The sequence below is a fragment of the Mustela lutreola genome, chromosome 8, assembly GCF_030435805.1.
Source record: "Mustela lutreola isolate mMusLut2 chromosome 8, mMusLut2.pri, whole genome shotgun sequence".
Lineage (NCBI taxonomy): Eukaryota > Metazoa > Chordata > Mammalia > Carnivora > Mustelidae > Mustela > Mustela lutreola.
Window position 1 is genome coordinate 112248500 of NC_081297.1, and position 22598 is coordinate 112271097.

The 22598-nt window shown below is 36.3% G+C and overlaps 1 protein-coding gene across 3 annotated transcripts in view; it reads left to right on the forward strand.

Moving 5' to 3' along the window:
* Positions 1 to 22598, forward strand: part of SYT1 (synaptotagmin 1) — a 547301-nt gene that overhangs the window by 380453 nt on the left and 144250 nt on the right. For 2 of the 3 annotated variants that reach the window (XM_059186404.1, XM_059186405.1), the window contains 3 exons: positions 10951 to 11135; positions 17066 to 17188; positions 20927 to 21094. In XM_059186404.1, the coding sequence (XP_059042387.1) occupies positions 10951 to 11135; positions 17066 to 17188; positions 20927 to 21094 (476 nt within the window). The remainder of the gene's footprint in view (positions 1 to 10950; positions 11136 to 17065; positions 17189 to 20926; positions 21095 to 22598) is intronic. The other variant, XM_059186406.1, reaches the window with a different exon arrangement.

Here is a 22598-nt window from a genome sequence, read left to right on the forward strand (position 1 = left end):
CCTGGGTGGCTCAGTGGGTTAAGCCACTGCCTTCGGCTCAGGTCATGATCTCAGGGTCCTGGGATCGAGTCCCGCATCGGGCTCTCTGTTCAGCGGGGAGCCTGCTTCCTCCTCTCTCTCTCTCTCTGCCTGCCTCTCTGCCTACTTGTGATCTCTCTGTCAAATAAATAAATAAAATCTTAAAAAAAATTAAAATTAAAAAAAGGATAAGATTTAAAGGATCACATATATATAATATATATATATATATATATATGTATATGTATCTTCAAAAGCAAGAATGAAAAATAAATCAAGAACCATGGAACTGTAGAAAAATAAAGATGAAAGTTCAAATCCAAGAACCACAAAACAAAAAGAAGAAATGATGCTACAAATTGCCAGGGAGAAAAATACACTGAGAGAAAGAGAGAAAACAGCGACTGGAGAGGCCAATTAACAAGTTCAGTCTGTAGCAGCAGGAATCCATTGGATAATCAAGGAAAAATGTCCTGTGAATAGCCAGACAAGTAAGGGGCTTTGTTTTCACTGTTGTCTACCTGTCACTTTGTAGAGTAATGAAATTAACGAGCCGGACTCTTCCTTTTCATGACTGGAAAGACTCAAACATCTGGCTCTTCTTCGCTTAATGCGTAGCAACCACACAGTTCCTGTCAGTACAATCAAATTGCTCCAAGTTACAGGGAACTCTAAAAATCTTGTCACTTGCCCCCAGAATAATAAATAGAAAGTACAGGGGGGAAAATCCTTCCAAAACAGGAGGTAATAAGGTTAGATGGCATTTTTCTTTCTTCATTTCTTCTAACTGCTGGCCTGAAGTTGTACACTAGCACCAAGAAGCAGGGAACCTATCTGCCTGTTCAGCTGATGTTCTTTTACCATAATTGGATTTAATCATAATATGAAATTGCTTAAAAAAGAAACAAGTAGAGACTCAAATATTGAGATATCCAAAAGTTGCCCACAGGTACCCTATTCAAGTCTTGGAATCGATTTTTTTTCCTTGGGCCTCTCTGCCAAAGACAGAAAACAGATTAAAGACAATGTTAACTCGATTCAAAGTGTCCAAAGAAAACCAAAAACCAACTGAAACAGAATCCAAAAGATTTTGAAAACTTTTAACACAAAAGAAGATAGTTAGCTTCCACTAGGGGAAGAAAATACCTGAGACATATTCCTTTTTGGTTTTGAACTTGGAAATTGGAACTCAAGAGAGACATGCTACAAATTTGATAGGATAAATGGATTTCCCTTTAACCACAAAATTGTGTTGTCCACAGCATGATTGAAAACTGTTACAAACTTCCAAAGACTTCCGAACTGATTAGCCCATGAATCGTCTTCGCCTCTGCCAACCTACCTGGCATCCCCTCCTGTTTACCAATGCACTTCTCCCTGGAGCCTGCAGACAGCAAGCTCCCAGGGCTGACTGGGACTTTATCTAAATCCCCTGGAAGTCATGCTGGGGCTTATCTCTCTGCCTGAACACCCAACATCATTTTCCCATGTCAAATTTCAGACATTCCAATATTGTGAAGATACGGATGACTTTGCCTTATCATTGAAAGCAGACTATTATTAGAGACATTTTATAAAATTAATTATTTGATTAATACCTGTGCAGATAAAATGGCTTTCAGTCAACAAACTTTCGTTATCAAGACTCATCATTGCATTCAATAAGAAACATCAATAACCTTACTAAGTTATTCAGCAGCGGCTGTTTTCTGTCCCCCTACCTACCAAAAATCACATAAACAGATAGAGGTTCTAGAAAAAATTTCTCAAATGTATAGGTTGTGATTTCGTGCTTTTCAAAGCAACATATTTTACTGAAGGTTTTTTTTTTTTAATGTACTACCAGCTTTTAAGTGATTTTGTGCTTTTTAAAGCAGTATATTTTACAGAAGTTTTAAAATGTATTAACAGTTTTTTAATGTATTAATAGTTTTTTTTAAAGAGAGGAGGATTTCCCATTTTATTAAGTTTTAAGGTTTTTAAAAATAATTCTAAATAAGTGTTCATTTGATGAGTAAGACTGCTGTGACCACATAATGGAATTAGAGTCAAGCCAAAGACCCTATTTAATTTGGCATTTATTGTTCACAATTGCTTCATGTATATTAATCATACCTGCCCAGCTGGACTATAAGCTGTTTAATTACTGTAGACTTATTCATTATTCCTTCAAGGTCTTGAGCATTAATGTGTTCTATAGACACTCAGATGGATGAATAAATGAATGAATGAATGAGCCTCTCTCTTACATTACTGTTTACACAATCCATTTGCCTTAATGAGTAGCTAACTCTACTCAATGGCTTGGATCATTTTTACAGCCTATTTACACAGACATATCTTCCAGTTTGCTTTCTGTCAAGAGCACATATTGAAAAAGCTAAAGAGAACTATATAAGAGAAGAATGTGTTAAGAGGGTAATTCTGAAGGCTGTTTAGGGAAGGCTACTGTGTTTACTGTAAGGAATTGTCTTCTCATTTACTGTGGCCAAAAAAAAAAAAAAAAAAAAGGCCTCATGTAGTCTCTTTCCTAAGTGTCTTGCTGAGAGCTTTGTTTAAGAAAGGTAGACACTGAAGTTTAAGAAGTTAGAGTAAAAGGAATCAAAAAACCAAAGGATTAAGGAAGAAAAGGAAGGAGAGAGACAGGACAGACAAGAGATTGGGAGACAGAAAGGAAGGAGGAGAAGAAAAGAACTGGAGTCCCCAAAAGGCTATGTTCATTGTGCAGCAAGCAAAGTCTTGGAGCTTTCCTCAAGACTCACCTCCTGTTTGGAGCTTTCCTTGAACTCTAGGACCCACGACCTTACCCATCCCTAACCTGCCGCCTACTCAGAGCCCACCTACTCTGCTGAATTTTATTTTTAACCCTGTACTGTCTATCTCCTAGTTTTTTCCTGGAAGGTAATCTTTGCAAGCTCCTAGAGAGAAGGACTTGCCTTTTTTGCACCCCTCCCACCCCTGCCCCACGCACCATCTCCAGCACAGTATGAGCACATCGCAGAATGCCAAGAAAACAAATAAATGTCAATGATCCAATGAAGGATTAGGTTTTTTGTTTGTTTTAAATTCCCTCATCTTGGTCAATTTTACCCTGATGCTTCTGGAAAAGGGTTTTTAATTTGGAATCCAAAGGTCTTTGAGAGCAGGAACTGTAATCTCTACCAGGGTACCACACACTCCCAGTTGTACAGAAATTTAAATATACAGCACACACCCTGTGCTCGAACACACACTTATTTTCCCATGAAGACACTATAGATTTCGTTACATTTTAAACGAGGCATGTAATTCAACAGAGGCTTCAAACTCTATCATCAAGACTGAGAAAAAAGTTTGTTTAATACTGAGGAGCAAAGAATGCATGGTCTTTGAAGCAGTTTCTGTTTATAATGAGAAACCCTTCATTCTGACCTTTGGCTGTTTTATTCTTAAACCATATTCTGTAGGACCGCATACAGTGTTTCAAATCTCACATTTAATGTGCTGTCTCCAGAGGTGGTTAATAAGAATATTAATCCACATATTTCCAGTGCTTTGTTCCTGTTTGCATTCTGCAATTTAGAAAACGCCTTAAAATGCAAGACTTATTTGGCTTTTTGCCAATCCTTGAAAAATTTTCCTTGTGTGTTTAAAATTAGCCATCAACAGGCTAAAAGTAAAGCTTTGAGATAGATTCTTCTTCTTAGCATTTAACAGTAAAATTATTTTAACACTCTACTCTGCGCTCTTCCATTGATGCCTGATGATCCGTAGAGAGACCGATTGTTTGGGGGTAAACCTGGAAGTTGGCAAAAAAGCTGCAGTGAACCTAAGATTGAAGAAATCTGTAGGTTCTTCATAAGATGAATGATACAGACGTTAGTACAGCGATGAGGCACTCAGGACAAAACAGAGATACAGCAAAGGTAGAAAAGGCTTGGAGTCACTGCCGAATTTTCGTAGTGGCCATAGCAACGTATTACCTAGATCATCATCTTGAGGACCTTGGCTGAAATATCTAAGACTGAAGTAAATGCATGAGCTTCTATTTCTCAGAGAGGAAAATGCAGCCCATCTCGTGAAAGAGATATGGATTTTTAGGTTGTTTCTTATTAGGATGAATGGGAAGGGAACCTTCCAGATAATGCAGAGCTGCCCTTGAAAGTGAAATCGAGGCAGAAGTAAAAAGCAGTGAGTTTTGCCCTAGATTCTATCTAAAACCCAATGAGTAAATCCACCAGAAGGTTGCCAGCCTAGGTGAGCACTAGAGCTGGCTACATGGGGATGTAGCAGGAAACTCAGAGCTGAGGAAATGCAACCGAGCAGCAGACTGAAGGAGACACACCTGATGCAGTGCCGTACCTCAGAGACCACCCCTCTCTACTTGTACTTGGGCCCAAGATCATGGCCATGTGGGCCTTTCAAGCCACCTTACATTTACTGAGCACTAAGCGGGCGAGGGACTGAGTCGGGCATTTTAGAGATGAAAAAAACAAACAAACAAACAAAGTCTATTTACAAGTGAGAACTTAGAATCAGGAAATCTAGACCAGGCTCCTCTTGGCCATCGGGCACTTTGTGTAAATTTTATAAAGCTTCTGTCCCGACCAGTTCATTCTGTAGGACTCATCTGTGTGATGAGCAGACTTCAGATTGGGGGGTATAAATGGGACACCCTGGGCTGCTCTTCAATAATAGTAAGATTTTCCCGTTCATAAACGTACTGTCCTCAGTACCCTTGTTCTCAGCGACAATTGGCTCCATTAAAGAGAAGGAAATTTGGAGTGTCTCCTTTTCCAAAAAAAGGAAGTTTACTAGGGCCTCTTAAATAAGTGATTTTTACAAATTTGCTTAGTGCCAAAGCCCCCTTGAAGAAAAAGAAATGATGTTTTTCAATCTTAGAATAACATTTTTATTGTAAAAAGGATATTTACTAGTCACTTTCATCAATAAATGTCCCCCTTAGAGCACTAAATCTGTACACAAGAGCACATGAACCCGTGGAGATTCTATCTGAGAACACCCTATTATCCTCTAAGTACTGAGTTTGGCAAATTTAAGAAATTTACCTCTGAAAGAGTAAATAAGACCTGGTTTTTAGCATGTAGGAAATAAATAGTAAGCTTCATGATTATACAAACTAAGCTTGCCCTCTATTACAGCTCTGTAAAAAATGCCAGGCAAGGGGCACCTGGGTGGCTCAGTGGGTTAAGCTGCTGCCTTCGGCTCGGGGTCCCGGGATCAAGTCCCACATCGGGCTCTCTGCTCAGCGGGGAGCCTGCTTCCTCCTCTCTCTCTCTCTCTGCCTGCCTCTCTGCCTACTTGTGATCTCTCTCTGTCAAATAAATAAATAAAATCTTTAAAAAAAAATGCCAGGCAAATAGATGTTCTGTAAATATGTGTTTAATTAAATACTTAATTTTTTAAACTGCTTAACTTAGGCCCACTCCTCATGAAGGAATGGCCCCTCCTGATAAGGGGAAACAGTTGTTTGGTTCCCCTCCCCCCAACAGAAGACCTGCTAATGCAAATTTACTTCTAAATGGTTCTAAAATATCTTTTTGTGTTTTCATCAAATACCAGTACTTCATTTCATGAATCATCTACAAAGAGCTGAGTTTTAAGAAGTGAATTTCATGTGTAGAAAGGAGTTATATTAAAATGCTTTTGATATATTTATACAGATTTGGATTTTTCAAATAATACGTCTTTTTATACCAACCTCAATGACCCAATGTAGTCTACCACATAGTCCATATTTCTCACTGGGTGCAAGGGGCAATTTTAGCAAACATACGTAGTATTTTTATTTAAAAACCTGTCAACATAGGGGCACCTGGGTGGCTCAGTGGGTTAAAGCCTGGCCTTCACTCTGGTCATGATCCCAGGGACCTGGGATCGACCCCCGCATCAGACTCTCTGCTCTGTGGGCAGCCTGCTTCCCCCTCTCATTCTGTCTGCCTCTCTGCCTACCTGTGATCTCTGTCAAATAAAATTTTTAAAAAATCTGTCAACACAGACACTTTTGCTGAGCCTTGAGAAATAATGTTTAAATGAACTGAAGAAGAGGAATAGCATTGCAAGAAAGAAGGAATATGTTTGAGGAAGACCTGGGGATAGACCTGAGCAAAGAGCAACGAGTGATTCAGTGACATGGAGGTAACCTGAAGCCCACACCTTACGAGCAGAAATAGATGTGAAGGAAGCAGAAAACATACGGAAGAAGAAATGGCATGACTTGATCCTTAATCAGGCTTGGGAGAAAATTTTCCATGTGATTCCAAGATACAACCAGCAGGCAATCACTGAAGCACTAAGAGGAACCATAGCACTGGTTTGGTGAACAGGTTTGAGATGGCAGATTCATAGAAAACATTCTGTAGGTAGTGGGAGATACAGTCCCAGTGTGTATAAGAGGGTACAGAGTGGATAAGTGATGTCAAAGTTTAAGGCATAGGAAAGAAGCTGTTCAACTGTGAGTTAATGTAAAAACGAACAAGTGACTGAGAACTTTGAATAACAAAGTTAAAGACTTGGGAATGGGAAAGGAAAGAGGGAAAATGTCAGACCCATTGAAGACGATGCTGGCAAGGGCAGTAGAAACAGCAACAGAAGGAAATTTCAAAAAGGAATATATGATCAAGATGTTCTCCTACTACAGACAATGTTGTTTGTGTTTGGCCACAGGAAAACATCATCCTTGTTGTCACAAATGGCAGGATTTCCTTCTTTTTTTCCTTCTTTTTTGTGGCTGAATAATATTTTAATTGTGTGCATATACTACATTTTCTTTGTCCCTTGAACCATTCATAGACACTTAAGCTGCTTCTTTATCTTGACTTTTATGAATAATACTGCAGTGAACATAGGGGTGAAGATACCACTGCACATAGTAATTTTGTTTGTTTGTTTGTTTCCCTGGGGTATATACCCAGAATGAGATTGCTGGATTATATGGTAGTTCTATTTTTAATTTTTTGAAGAGCCTCCATAGTCTTTTCCATAGTGGCTATACAAACTGATGCCTTCGCAAAACTGTAGGGGAGAATCCATTTCCTTGCCTTTTCCAGCTTCTAAACACAGTTACATTCCTTGGCTCATGGTTCTTTCCTCCATGTTCAAAATCAGCAGCATAGAATCTTCAAATCTCTAATCTGAAACTCCTGCCTGTGTTTTTCACTTTTAAGGACTCCAGTAATTGCACAGTTCTATCTGAATGTAACCCAGGACAACCTCCCCATTCTCAAGATCCTAAATCACATTTGCCAAGTCCTTTTTGCCATGTAAGGTAACATATTCATGGGTCCGAGGGGACAGCATGTGAACATTCAGAGGAATCCAAATTCTGCCTATCACAAAGTCTAAGTTAAAACATTAGAAGCTAGTTAGAATTGACTTTAATTTTTTATGCATCAGTTTACCTTTGGGTTAAACAATGTGAGATTAATTTATTAACTGGAAAATGAAAATAACATTTTTAATGGAAAGCTTTTACACTAATCTATTATTTTCTGCTGAAAGGTCTTTAAGTTAAATGTTAAAATTCTTGTTATTAAAATTTCCATTTAGTGATAGTTGGGTGGCAATAACAATAAGCTAATAGTTTTCTGCCAATAGCAATATTTTGATGAGCCCATTTTTATTGAAGCCATACTTTATATTATGGAAATCACTTGGCAGCATCTTCTGCTGTTATTTATTTTTACTGTTTTTTTTAATATAAAATGTTTTATTAAAAAGGCTTCAAAGCTAAAGATTTTTTCCTTTGTATACACTTAAAATATGTATATTTTTAACCTAATAATATAAAGCTATATTTGAATTTCTCAAACTATTGGATCTATAGTTTTTCCTCCATATAAAGTTTTTCCTGTATAAAATTGAAGGGATAATGAACAAAACCGCTATAAATATTAAATGAGATAATGTATGTACAACTGTAGCAGCTGCTAGCCCATATTAAGTAGGTCTTCCATCAATTTTTAGCCTAATGGAAAATATGAGATTTTTTCACTCATATTGAAACATTTCTATAAATAATAATGAATAGTTCTATAGATGGTGTTTCTTTGCAAACTTATCAAATTCTAAGTATTTGATCTCCACAGAATGTAAGATGAGAATTCAATTCAAATAACTCAATTAAAAATGGTAGTTTGTATTCCAAATATCTATTCAGTTAGATTTCCATGGTAGAGGTACACAAAAGGATAATCTTAAGATTTTTAAATCCTATCTGAAGATGCCAGTAGATTGTGAAGAAAATTCTTTAAGTTTCATATATTCAATAGAGAATAGTTGAAGTTAGAAATTAAGCTACTCAGGAGATCAAACCTAGAATATGGTAGCACTTTAAGAAATAAAAATCACCAAATTTTCTCAGCGGCTATAATTTACCTTCAAGTTGTACTGTTTTAAGATTTCCTCCTGTAATCCTATGCCCCTATGTCTTTAACTCCTTGTGATTAAATAATGTTCCTGTGCTTTCGCTATTTCCTTTTTGTGAAGTTGTCAAATGACCTCTGTCTTGTCCTGTGTAATTTAGGAGACTTTTATGTAGCTCTCTGAGAGACTATCACACAAGTCCGACTGGAAGAGTAATTTACGAGGTTCAAAATGAAGGGTCATTATTAATATCATCTGGCCTGCAATGAATACATAGACTCTCTCGTTCATGCATGGCAGGGTTTCAGTTAGATCACAAGAGAAAGTTTTAAACGAGGTGTTATGAATGATATCATTGGTTACATAAATTTAATCTACATTTTAAAAATATGATCATTTAATGAGATTAGGAAACCTAAGAAAACATGGTGTTTAGTGTGGGCTTATTTATATATTACTTTCTGGTATTTCTTTGGCTAAAAACACAACTTCAGAAGTTGTGCTTTTATAGATCTTTAGGCTCACATTTATTAGCCAGTCGTAAGTTAGAATAGGCATAGTAAGTGTTCGACACTATAAAGCTAAACACAGAGGGACAGCAAAGAGTGGGTTTTCTCGTTTTGAGGAGAGGTTTAGTGCTTCTATTTTATCAAAGTATTCCAGCCTTGTGTTCAGCGATCCTTGGTACTAATGTTTATGTAGGTAGAAGAAAATAGTACTTTTTCTTACCATTTCAGTGTCGAGTGTCTCTTCTTAATTACAGCAGGCAAATCTAATTATTTCTGATCAGTCTCAACACCTTTCTGGCCAAAGTGAAATCTTAAATATTTCCATTAGAGCTTTTTTATAATATATGCACATGGCACATGGTATAGGATATACTAAATAAGAAAATATAATAACTTTCAGTAAATGGACAACTGTAGCAGAAAAATGCCTTTATTTATTTATATATTCTTTATTGTTTTAAACAGAGACTATAAATCTGAAGCCTCTCATCAAAAAAAATCACCTCTACCTCTCAATTTCTCCTAGCATATCAACTGAACTTCTGTTTTTTAATATGTATGTATTATTGTGCCTGTTTGTGTCCTCCCATATACTTTAAGTGTTCCACGGTACCCATAACACTTAGTGGTATTCCTTGAAAATAAACAGCTAACATCAAGTTCCCGCTATGTGCTGGATGCCATTCTAAGCTTTTTAGTATATTATCTCCCTTAATTTTCAAAGGAAATGAAAGAGGTACCACTATTACCTTCACCTTATAAAGGAGGGAACTAATTCAGAATAGCTAAGCAATCTAGCTAGAGTGACACAGCCTGAAAGTGGCCAAGCCCAAACCAAAGCCTGGTTTCAGGGCCACTGAACATAACCCCTGCCCTGCCCCTGAAGACCTTGAGCAGGTAAATGTCCTACTTTTGAGGGGAGGGTGGATTATTATTTTTTTAATTAACATATGATGTATTATTTGTTTCAGGGGTACAGATCTATGATTCACCAGTTTTACCCAATTCACAGCGCTCACCATAGCACATACCCTCCCCAGTGTCCATCACCCAGCCACCCATCCCTCCCATACCCCTCCTCTCCAGCAACCCGCAGTTTGTTTCCTGAGATTAAGAGTCTCATGGTTTGTCTCCCTCTCTGGTTTCATCTTGTTTCGTTTTTCCCTCCCTTCCCCTATCATCCTCTGTCTTGTTTCTCAAATTCCTCATATCAGTGAAATCATATAACAATTATCTTTCTCTGATGGACTTATTTCCCTTAGCGTAATACCCTTTAGTTCCATCCATATCATTGCAAATGGTTCGATTTCAGGTTTTTGATGGCTGCATAATATTCCAGTATATATATATATATATGTACTACATCTTTACCCATTCACCTCTTGATGGACATTTAGGCTTTTTCCATAGTTTGGCTATTGTGGACAGTAAATGTCCTACTTTTAGAGCTGGTGACTTTCAGAACATCAAGTACTTTTTCCTCACCTTTATTACCATTATGATATTTGTTTTTTCTGGTTATTCAGTTGATGCCTGTCCCTCCCATTATACCCAGAACATATTAATAGAGTCTCTAGTACTTAATAGACGAGCAATAGCAGCTAGTATTTATTAAGCTTTTACCATGTGCCAGGAAATGTATCTTATTTTAATCTTCAAGAAGTCTATGATACCGATCAGTTTACCTCCAACTTTGGAGATAAGGATACTGAGGCAGAGGGAGGTTAGAGGACTTGCCCAGGGTCATAGAGCAAATAAATGGTAGAGTCAGGATTTCAAATCCAAGGCTAAACTCCAGAGTTGTGCTCTGGATGAAGGAAGGAATGGATGAATGGACATATAGTTTGGAGGGAAGCATATTTGACTTATGTGCAGGGGTGAAGTGGAAACAGAAACCACCATCTGGGCAGAGGAGATGTGGGTACTATGACACAGAACAGGGTGCCTGGAATGCTCAATAAATACGAATTAACCAGTGGATACCTTTGTAGCCTTTAGGTTAAAAGACTTCGTACATACAACGTTTGTTACTGATGCCTTCTATCTTTTTCTCTTTCAGTGCCACCGTGGGCCTTAATTGCCATAGCCATAGTCGCTGTCCTTTTAGTCTTGACCTGCTGCTTTTGTATCTGTAAGAAATGTTTGTTCAAAAAGAAAAACAAGAAGAAGGGCAAAGAGAAGGGAGGGAAGAATGCCATTAACATGAAAGATGTGAAAGACTTAGGGAAGACCATGAAAGATCAGGTAATGTCTTCATTCCATATTACTTCTTTGATGATTTTATTAAATATTAATCAATGGCTTATTATTTTATACCAGATAAGTATAGAAGTAAACAACTTCTGGACAGATGTCACTGTTGTCAAACACGCTTTGCGATCCTGTCCGTCATTAGTCAACATACCAAAGTGCGATGAAAACATTTGGTAGGGTTTTCCAGACTCCTAAGCATCTGACCCAGAAAAGGGCATCGATGACTAGCAGGGCCATCTTGACGGGCCCAGAAGACTGGGTGATGCCTGAGTATTTGGATTACATCTGCTCAGCCACTCTGAACTGCATTTAGAGTCAGAGAAACAAAATGGAGAGTATCTGAAAGTTTTCCCTTTGGGGCATGGTACCTTTCTCACATTACTACTATCACCCATACTTGTGGCCCTTTGTCACAGTAGATGAAAATTACCATTCCTATAGATCTAGCCTCCTCCATAATGAGCGCTCAGAAGAGTGACTTAAACAGTGAGTTAGAAAAGAGAGAATTACGAGTTAGTCCTCAAGAACAGTGCATAATTTCAAGATGAAATTCTTGTTTTGATAGGGACAGTGAAACCACAACACAGGTTATGGAACCCATCCAGCTGGGTTATGTTCCAGAGCCTCAGGAAGCTATTTGGTTGTTCTTTACATCATTGTTTATTTTAATTAAATTAACTGGATGATTTGGTTCAGAATAACGTTTATTATTAATAGTTATTATTAAATGCCTCTTCATTATTTTTTGAATCATTTTCATAGTGGAAAATGTTAAATTAAATGTTCTTTAAAGAACACTGAGTTCATTTTAATAATGTAAATGTAGAGCTTTTTCAAAGAAAGAACACTTTCAATTTGTTTCTATTTATTTCCTTTCAAGTAATTCAAGTTTTATTTATTTTCAAATAGCAATACATATTAACATTTTCTGTAAATTCTTCTAATAGTATTAAGTACTATTACTTGAACTCTTAAATAGGTAAATCTCTGTAAGAACAGTTTAGTCAAGGAGGGCATTTTTAGCACATTTGCGTAGTTTCCTAGTTAACTACCTATTCAGGGCACTGACCCCACTCCCTGGATTGATATTTAAACACTTTTTCTCTAAGATACTGTAGTGTCTAATGACAATGGTTTTACAAAGGCTCTTCTGTCCTCACTCAACTTTCATTTGGTTTCAGAGACATAGGATGTAGGCAGTGCCTGTACTAATGCTCAGAGACTTGTCCTGGGCTCAGAACAACAAGGTTTACATTCTTCTGAGTCTCTAAACCCAGCCACAGAAGTGTGTCTGCCCACATTCCATCACAGACAACTAATAAGGCTTTTTCTCTTCAGTTAATTTGTTATTAAAAACTAAAATTAGTAGTAGAAAACATGTCTTGCTTTATTTCAACATTTTCAATAACAAGCAGAACTTGACAGATTTCTTTCAACAGTTTATTGGGAGATTAGGTGTAGGAACAATGTGCTAGATGGACAGTGACTGAATAATCTGCATGTGAATTTCAGATATATCTATGCAACCATTTGAAAATACGGCCTTATCATTTTTGTACCCATAATACAATGCGAATGTGATTTTCCCATATCCAAGAATTAACAGTTAAAAGCACTAAATAATGTTAAATTATAACTACAGCATTTTTTTTCTAGCATATTTGTTTTCTTCTTTGTGGAATTTGTTCTGTATGATGTAAGATTGTGATTTATAGTATAGTAGTGGTATTTATTACCCCTGTAATAACCTGGATAAATGACCAAGATCTCAAAATACTACATACAGAGAACTGATGGTGGTTAATGTTTCAGGGATCATCTATTCCTTTGAACGTGAGAAGAAGAAAAAAATGAGTCAAATAAGGAAATACTAGTAGGAGCTCAGTGATAGTTTATAGTGAGTGATCTATTATAACAAAGTATTTAGGATCTCAACCACTCACAAAGATCTCATCATTTTAAGATTACTTGTCTATGTAAAATTTTATAGATCTTAGTTTATGAACAATTAAGTATAAAAAATAAAATATAATTTGGACAAGCAAAAATAGGCCTCATCGGTAAACAGTTACATAGTAGTTTATACTACTTTTAAGGCATTTAGTAGTAGCTAAAGATGGGTTCTATTGTTTCACAAAGAGGAAGGATGAAGAAACAAAATAGCTTGTACAATTTTAATATGTACATCCCATGGGGACCATTCAATCATTCAACTTTAAAACAGCATAAGTTTTGGTTTGTAATTCCTAAAGAATTACATTTTCAGAATATTTTAAACAGTGTGTTGATATGAGCATGAGGAAAACAAACACAGTCTATGCCTCTCATTTAAAAACACAACAAAAAAGTTTTTTCAATTAAAAAAAAAAAAAAAAACAGATGTGAGAGGCATTTTAGACATGATTTCTTAAGGTACATAGGCTCTGGCCAGTAGGTTTTCACCATTTCAACCTATGTAAGAATGGACAGAAATTCATTCCATGATCATTGGAATTTGAATTTCTGTCCATTCTTACATAGGTTGAAATGTCTCTATATTAAAATTTTATTGAATTGAAATGTCTCTATATTAAAATTTTATAATAAAGAGTTTTAAAATTCCATAATGACAACAAACTAACTAGTAACAGTGTATTCATACAAGGTAAGATTTATATAAAAAGGTTTTTGTTTTCATTTTTAATTCCTGAAAGCTTGAGAATGCTGAAAATGCAGAGGGACGGTATCAATTTGCAAAGTCCTAGGTCTGGAAAGGTCATTTCTCCATGGTTTTTACTAATATGTGTGGATATTTTAATTTTCATTTTTTCCTTCTATGTCCTCCTTATCTGTGTTATGTCTCATGACTGTTCTGGACTGCCCCTTGCGGTAGGTTTCCTCTGCTCTTTAGAAACCCTCGTCAACGCTCGGATACATTTAGTGGCCTGGCAGCTGGGGCTCCACAGCTCAGGATGTACCATTCTGACACACATCAAGAGGCTGAACTAAATTGATTTTTTTTTTTAAAGATAAAGAGTTCTCATTTTAAACATTACTAATTAAATAGAACAGTATTAGAAAGCTCAAGTTTTTAGAAAGAAAATTCAGCCCCTGTTCTACCTTTAGTAAGTGTGCCTTATCCAATCCAAATCTGAACAATTTCACTTAGAACTTCCCCCTCAGATGGTTATAAATTCTGCACCTTTTGAATTTTTAAGGAAGCCAGAAGTATGGATACTACATCTTTGAAATTTAAAACAAGATCTGATGTTCCCAGCACATAGCTTTCACTCCCACAGTTTAGCAAACCGTCAAAACTGCTGGGCTTACAAGCTTTTTCCTCTGTTTTTTGTTGAGGGGTATGGGGCTAGGTAGAGGGGTACTTGAGATGTTATAATAGCTACTGATTTAATAGGTCTGAATTTAATGTGATGGCACAGAAGACATCCTGCTTAAGCTCAGCCTTCAGGACAAGAATAGACTTAATCACTTCGGTGATGAACAGTGGCACTGAGAAATTATCAAAAATTTAGCCCTCTTTCATACAGAATAATTGCAGAGATGGTCCTGCACCTTTTATTAGGGCAAAAACCACTTAGGAAGAAGGAGATTTAATATCTCAGCTATTTCAAATTGCACTGGGCTGAAACATGATACGTAAATTGTCAGTTCTGAAAGAGACTTTTGAAAAAGCGTTTTAATCCATGAATTTTTTTGTAATTATGATAGAGTAACATATAGAGTTTTCAGACAGAATTATGTACTAAATAGCTCGCTATTATTTTTAAAAACTTAAAATCTTACAGGGAGGCAATTTACCAAGGCTATAATTTTCTAAGCACATCCATGGGAGTGTTAAAGACTAACAGACAGCTAAGGTTTTGAAAGGGCAAGGTGATTTCACTGCCTCAGCTCCTCTAATTAAACTCAGTCGTCTTTTCTGGTCACTTTACTAGCATGTTCCCTGTAATGACCTATCCCCCCCACGCAAGTTAAAAGATAAAATTTTTAAGTAATTAAATTGTTTCCTGCCTTTGGTTATCAGGAAACTAGCATTTTACTCTTCAGGAAAACATTTCAGTATAAATTTTCCTACACAGATGTAATGATGGTAATTTTTGATTTTCCGAACTCATTGTAGGCTCCTGAATATTTTCAAGAAGCACAGAAAGGGAGGCACCTCCAACTATAGCTCAACTCTGTTTATATGCTCTTCCACCCAGATGAGTTCTGTTGATATAATGCCACCAAGTCTCAGTTTTTTGGGGGGATCAAACCAGAGTTAGTGGAGTAGAGTCTAACTGGGAAATCCTGTCCATTTCAGTACCATTTTGAAGCACCAGAAAGAGTCTATGTGTAAATGAACGAGTGAACAGTAGAGCTTTCTCTAACCAAACAAGAAAGATCACATAATCTGGAATATGGGAAGAGGCTGGGTGATGGCACTATAATCTGACAACTCTTGCCTCTCTGAAATCTGGCTATACTTCAGCATTTGACTGATTTCTAGATTTAACTTTCTGACAAGAGTTAAAATTCTTTTATCACAGATAGAAAGCAGTCTATCACACTGCCTTTTCTTGACTTCTGTGGGATTCTATAGTCTCTCTCTCACACACACACACACGTGCACATGCATGCGCAAAAAAGCAACAAAAAATGCCATAACCAAAAACCAGGGAAGAAGATTTGTAATATATAACAGAAAGTTGAGACCACTAAAATACAAAGAGTCTCTAGAAATCAATAAGACCCAAACACAGTAATAGAAAACTTAACAAAGGATATATACCAGCAGTTCCCAGACAAATAAATACAATCGGTTATTATAAAGATTTTCAAATTTTTCCACCTTACTAGCAGTCAGGGAAATGTAATTTTATCATTTTTAATTTTGAATAACTACAGATAGTTTTAAAAATTATTTTTCCTAATTCTCTGAAGCAAACCTTACCTAATATTTATAATCTTTATAGCCTTTAATTTTTTTTTTCAGCAAAGTTCTTGTACTTCATGGGGAAATACATTATCTATTTTCATTTTCAAAAAAGAGGAGCATTGAATATGTTTTATGAAATAATGAGCTTTCTAGTATTTCATTTCATATTACACTTAAGTTTTAGATCATAAAGAATATTCAGTTGGCCCAAACTGAGTTGAGAGTTCAGAACCAAGATTTTTGTTCATTGATACAAAATAAATCTTAATGCTGATTGCAGTTTGACAAAATTGCAAACGTAACTGCTTTTATTTTTTTTTATCTCAAATAGACCCATAAATCAATTTAATTCAGCCTAGCTTTCTATGGAGCTGTTATAAAAATAAAATGGTAAACTTCAACTGGAAGTGGGGTAGATTTTCATCTGAACATGCATTTGCTGGTGGCATGTTTTTTCCACTTTTTCCATAACCATTCTAAATGTCTATGTAAAACACAGGAAGTTAAAATTCTTTGAGAATCACTTACTCAGCTATCTTTCTCATAGGAAACAAAGCAAGAACAGGCCACGCATTTCATCTAAGTTCTCCACTGCATGTAACGATGATGTTTTACACGATGCTGAGCTTAGATCTCTTTAAACTACATGAATGTGAAATCTGGCCTGGTTAATAGCATGTTTATCATACCTCTGAAAGAAGCAGTTTTACCAAAGCCAAACATGAAACCAAGTCGACATTTTCTCTGCACCAACTTGACATTTTTCGCTTGCCACATTCTGAGGGGCTTTTCCATTGCTTCCATATTGCTTGCTGACTGGGGAAGAAAATTCCGTGCACAAGTGGAATTTTAAAAATGTATAAGCAGCAAATGTGAATGTGTGTCAGACAAATGGATTTCCAGCATCTTAGTGCTTGCTTGGAAGTATAACCACAGGCCCAGGTTGATACGGGTTTCAATGAATTCACCTGAATTCACATATAATTCATTCCCCTGCTCCTAGGCTCTAAAGGATGATGATGCCGAAACTGGATTGACTGATGGGGAAGAAAAAGAAGAACCTAAAGAAGAGGAGAAACTGGGAAAACTTCAATATTCACTGGATTATGATTTCCAGAATAACCAGGTCTGAAGGGGGTGGGAAATGATTTCTAATTCCATGACGTTTTCTGAAATTACCAAGTAGAAATTGAAGCAAGATACTTCTTAAAACATTCCATTTGCTCAGAGGGGAAAAATGCAATTATCAAAGCTATTGATGAAATCATTTCGGAGTGCAGGCAGTCCCCTACTTGCTAATTTAACTTCTGATAATTAGAATTCACAGTATTCAACCGATTACATCTACTTATGGCACTTACAGCAGGCAGGCAGAATACAAATGAACTTGCAAGGAGCAGTCCTATTCTGACAGCTCCCACCAGCCCCTCAGCCTGAGCTATGGCAATCTCCCTTGGAATTCATGGAATTCGATCTTGCAGAGGTGAACCACCAATCAACCAAAGCTTTAAAACAAAACCTGTTTGATAAGGAATCAAAGATGAAAAACTGGCTGCCTCCCATGAATTTCAAAGGCAGGAATGCCTTATCATGATACTAGGTAAAATTCCTAGCACCCAGGGGAGGAGAAAGACCAGCAACTTGATTTCTAGTGCCTGAGACTGCTACCCAAAAACTGTTAAGGAACTCAAGGCAGTAACAAAACACTCCTGCTTTCAATTTCTCAAAAAGCTTAGATGTGCCACCTAGATGGATGATAATATTACTACCTTTTATTAACTGCATTATAGAAGTAGCTCAAAGGAAAATGTTCAAAATCTCTACATTAAAAAAAAATTATAATCATAATTAAAAAAAAAAAAAAAACGCCTTCTAGGACACATGAAATTGACCATGTCCCTTTACCTTCTGATTTGTCAAATGAAAAAGCTAGGTAAGAATTAGTGGAGGGGCACCTGAGTAGCTCATTCGTTTGAGTGTCTGACTCTCAATTTTGGCTCAGATCATGATCTCAGAGTCCTGGGATCTGCCAACATTGGGTTCAGTGCTCCAAGGCAGGAGTCTGCTTGAGGATTCTCTCTCTTCTGCCTCTTGGGCCCTTCCCCCACCCACATTATTCATGACACGGGCTTGCACGTACACTCGTGTATGCTCGTGTGTGCTCTCTCCAATAGATAAAATCTTTAAATAAATTTAAAAAAAAGAATTAGTGGAATCAGCTGAATAAGAGATGGGGCTCTTAAGAATCTTTAGGACAATGTCCTTGTCTGACAAAGTGAATTTAACTATTTTATTTCACCTTTTTGGATGAGGAAAAAGTGACACATGTTAATACATTTACTTCTAATACAGCTTGTGTTAATTATTTCATTGATATTGAAATGATGATGTTGATGAGAAATGAACAATACATAAAACACCAATACTCAGCTCTGACAATGAAAGTCCAAAGTCAGTAACACTGTGAGGGTTCTATGTAGTTGCAAGAATTCTGGGTGTTATTTAGAAATCAACAATTTAAATAATGTCTTCACTTTTTGAATTTCCAGAAGTTTCCTCATGAAGAATGTACTAATAAGCTCTATCATATTAAAAAAAATTTATTTGATCAGCTTCATTTCAGCCCTGGCTAGTTATTTTATAATACATTCTAGAAAGCTGCATTTTGGTTACAGATACAAGTTTATAGGTACAGATTTATACACATTTATAAATATACCATTTATGGTTAATTAAATAGGGCATTTGAGATCACTTCTATCCCAGCTACCAAAATTTGGCAATCAGGAGTTGGTCAAGAGCAAAACTTTCTAATAGTTACATAGTCTAATGAAGATGAGTGTTAACATTAACATGTAACATTTTTTTCCAGAAACTTGTGACTTTATATACGTATCCAGTATTTTTTTTTTTTACTATTTTATTCTACTTTCATATTATCCAGTAGAAATCTAGTGGTATATTATCCTGGTTAGTCATAATTTTGAAATTTCTAAGTTAGCTGGAGTACTTTAAGTATCATTTTATAAAGCATCTTTAAGAAAATTGCACGGATTTTTTTTTTACTCAAATATACTAAGTGCTTTTGCTGTTCCCCTTCTAGCAAACACCAAATTTTTAGAAGGTATTTCATTCTGAAGATCTAGAAGATCTAGCTGATGAAATATTTTTTAGTTCATATGCATCGATCTTTCCAGGTGTTCTCGGCTAATCTAATTTATGAACTGATTCTTCTGAGTCATGAAAAGATAAAGCCTGAGGAATTTTATACATTAAGCTGTAATCAAATATACATGTTTGCTTACAGAAACTGAATGTCAACCCTAAAGTGCTCTAAATGAGAAGCTGTCATGGCATAGGGAAAGCTCAAGCAGAAGAGGGGGAAGGGTTAGAAGCAATGACACACCTTATCAACAAAATATCCAAAAATCTTTAAAATATAAGTTATCTAGGTTTAAGGAGTTTAGGTCATAGTACTAGTGCATTCTCTGCCCAAAAGCACATTCATTTCAAAAAGTGAGAAGGGGAAAATGGAATCTTGTTTATTCACATTACTACCTAAAGGCAAATTCCAAATACCAACTTGGCAAATCAACAAACTGTTTGCTTTACTAATCCTGTCTTAATAATCTGATGTCTATTTTAGCTATTCTTGTACATCTGTGTTTTGTATACCTGCAATCCAGTGTTCTTAACTGACACTCACTAATATACTGAGCATTAAAATGGAAAAATCAGTCATTCAGAGCATTGGTCCTGGTTAAAAACTGAACTAGCCAAAGTGCTCTTTTTACAAATGCGATGGGTCAGTTTTATAGAAAATGAATGTGACTTTTTTTTTTTTAAGGAAGTAATAGCATTTCTACTCTATCTGGCTAAAAAGGCACAGACTCAAATGTTTCAGCCTAATGTGAAAAGCTGTAATGTAACCACATTTACTGACACGTATATATCTTGTATAACCTTGACTAAGAGTCTACTTTTGTTTCCCATGTGAATCTAAAACAGTCTGTTGATACAAAACATCTGATGACAGAGCATCTGGAAGAGTCCGCTCCCACATTTTATTTTCTTCCCCAAAACAGTAACAATGCCAGCCTACACTCACAGTCCTAAAACAGGAATGTATCACTGGGAAAAGAGACATGGAAAAATCTCAGTATTTGAAAAAAAAAAAATCAGAAACATAGTCTCTTAGCATTACAAACCGTATCTGTAATTTTACATTCATTTATGTGAAGCTGAAATTATACTTCTTTGACTCCATGTCCTAGATTTAATTTCAGAATAAATAATAATTTTACTGTAAGTTAAAATAAGAAATAGGCAGCATACAAATAAAGGTCAAATGTGAGAGAAACTTGCTCATCTTATTTTTATCTCAAAATGCTACCCAATTTCTAAGAAATTCCTATTTTGCTGGTCTGAAGCTTTGAGCGCAGAATAAAAATTTCCTACTTTATAATCACAGACTTGTTATTGTTTAACAATTTATTTCCACTTACAAATCATGCCCTGGAAAGGAAAATAATGCACGAGGGCTTTTAGCAACTGGAAAGTTATTTGATTGCAGCCCTTTTGCAAATATAAATTCCATATTTAACTGTAATCAGCAACCTTTTAAAAGCCTCTTTTGTGCTTAAAACCAGGCTTCCCAGAGCCTGTATCTGTCATAATTGGTTTCTGAAGTCTATATGGCTTGTTTCATTTGCCTTCTGTGTTTAGATTGATAAGAGAACTAGTTTATTAAAAGCAAAGAGGAAGAGAAAGCAAGAGATCATAATACGCAGCATCGCAAACAAGTTAATCTTGTCCAAAATGTCCACCAATGCTTGTGTTTGCTCTATTCTGTCTCTCATTACAGCTGCTGGTAGGGATTATCCAAGCTGCTGAGCTGCCTGCCTTAGACATGGGGGGCACATCTGATCCCTATGTCAAAGTGTTTCTGCTGCCTGATAAAAAGAAGAAATTTGAGACAAAAGTCCACCGAAAGACCCTTAATCCTGTCTTCAATGAGCAATTTACTTTCAAGGTATTTCTTTCTTTCCTTTTTTTTTTTTTTTTTGTACCTACAATGACTTCACTGTGGTTTTCAAGACCAATCTCATCCTGACACATACATAGATGTGCACATAGCCCCTTGTTCAGAGGCTCACAGATGAGTCTATTCAGAATATTTAAAATTCTTAACTTCAGTCCGGTGAGGATTCTATATTGCATTTAGATGTGGTCAGAGTAGGATTTGGCTCAGCCATTTCAGAACAGAATATAGCCTGGGAGATAAAGAGGCTGTCATTCATGTCTCAAAAGGGAGGTCGACTAGGTAAGCCAATAGACTTGCACATGTCCCCCTCTCTAAAATAGAGCCCAAGCAAGAATGAAATCATTCTTTCTCTAAGTCTCGAAGTTCCTGAAAATAAATCACTATCACAGAACCGAGTAAACTGTGTTCCACTGTTTAAATGGTAGCAATTGGCTTTACTCTCGTTGTGAAATTCTGTGTATACACAGCCAATCTGAGCACACCGAAACCATTCTTAACTATCAATAAAAAGAATAGGAATCCCTTGTTTTTCAGCATTTCTAGCCTTTTTCCCCCTCAACGGTCCTCTCTTCCCTAATGGCCTTCATCTTGTTGAGACACCTCAGTTGACAAACAATAACCTAAGGAGATTCTGGCCAAATGATAATGACTGGACAGGGAAACGGGCTTGGTGAGCCTCGGGCATCTCTGCATATACACAGTCCCATAGCTCTTGCCTCGAAGTCATGCACAGAAACAACACTTTCATAGCTCTCTTTAATATGTGGAAAAAAATTTTTAAATGCATTACTTAAAATAATACATTTCTGAAAAATGAAAGGTCTGTGAATATGCCAGCAGGCGGATTCAGAACCCCTCATCTATCAGCCAGCCTTCGCGACAGCATGTGCCTCATGTTGGCAAATACTGCGTAGGAAATAAATGGATGAAACCGAGGGCATGAGTCATTTTCTCAAGCCCTGTTTCCAATTTCGCAAAAGAGCAGTGTCTTTCTCTTCACTCTGAAATTTGACGTTTTAAGACAAAAAAGTCTCCAATGTCTTGTCAGTAATCTCTTTAAAAACTACACTTTTCTATGCCCAGAGAGTTTGTTTAGAGTCTCAATGAAAACATTCTGAAACTACTCAGCTTATGAAGAACTAATCACTATGGCCAATCCACCACAAAACAAAATGAAAATAAAACAAAATACTACAAATAGTAATCACAGTCATACTATTTGACTATATTTTAATATTAATTTAGGTCAGGAGTTTCTAACAACGATTTAGGAAGCAGATTCTTAAATTATTTGAAATATTGGGGGATCTTTGTTTTGAGTTACCCGTATGTTAATTTTAAAAATGTGTTCCTAAAATTTGATGAGGCATGTTTAATTATTAAAATTTTTAAATTGTCTATAAAATTTTGTCAGGTTCCATTTTATTTCAGGAATGTTAATCAAACCATAAGTCCATCCAAAGTATAATATATTTTGATACACTGAAGAACC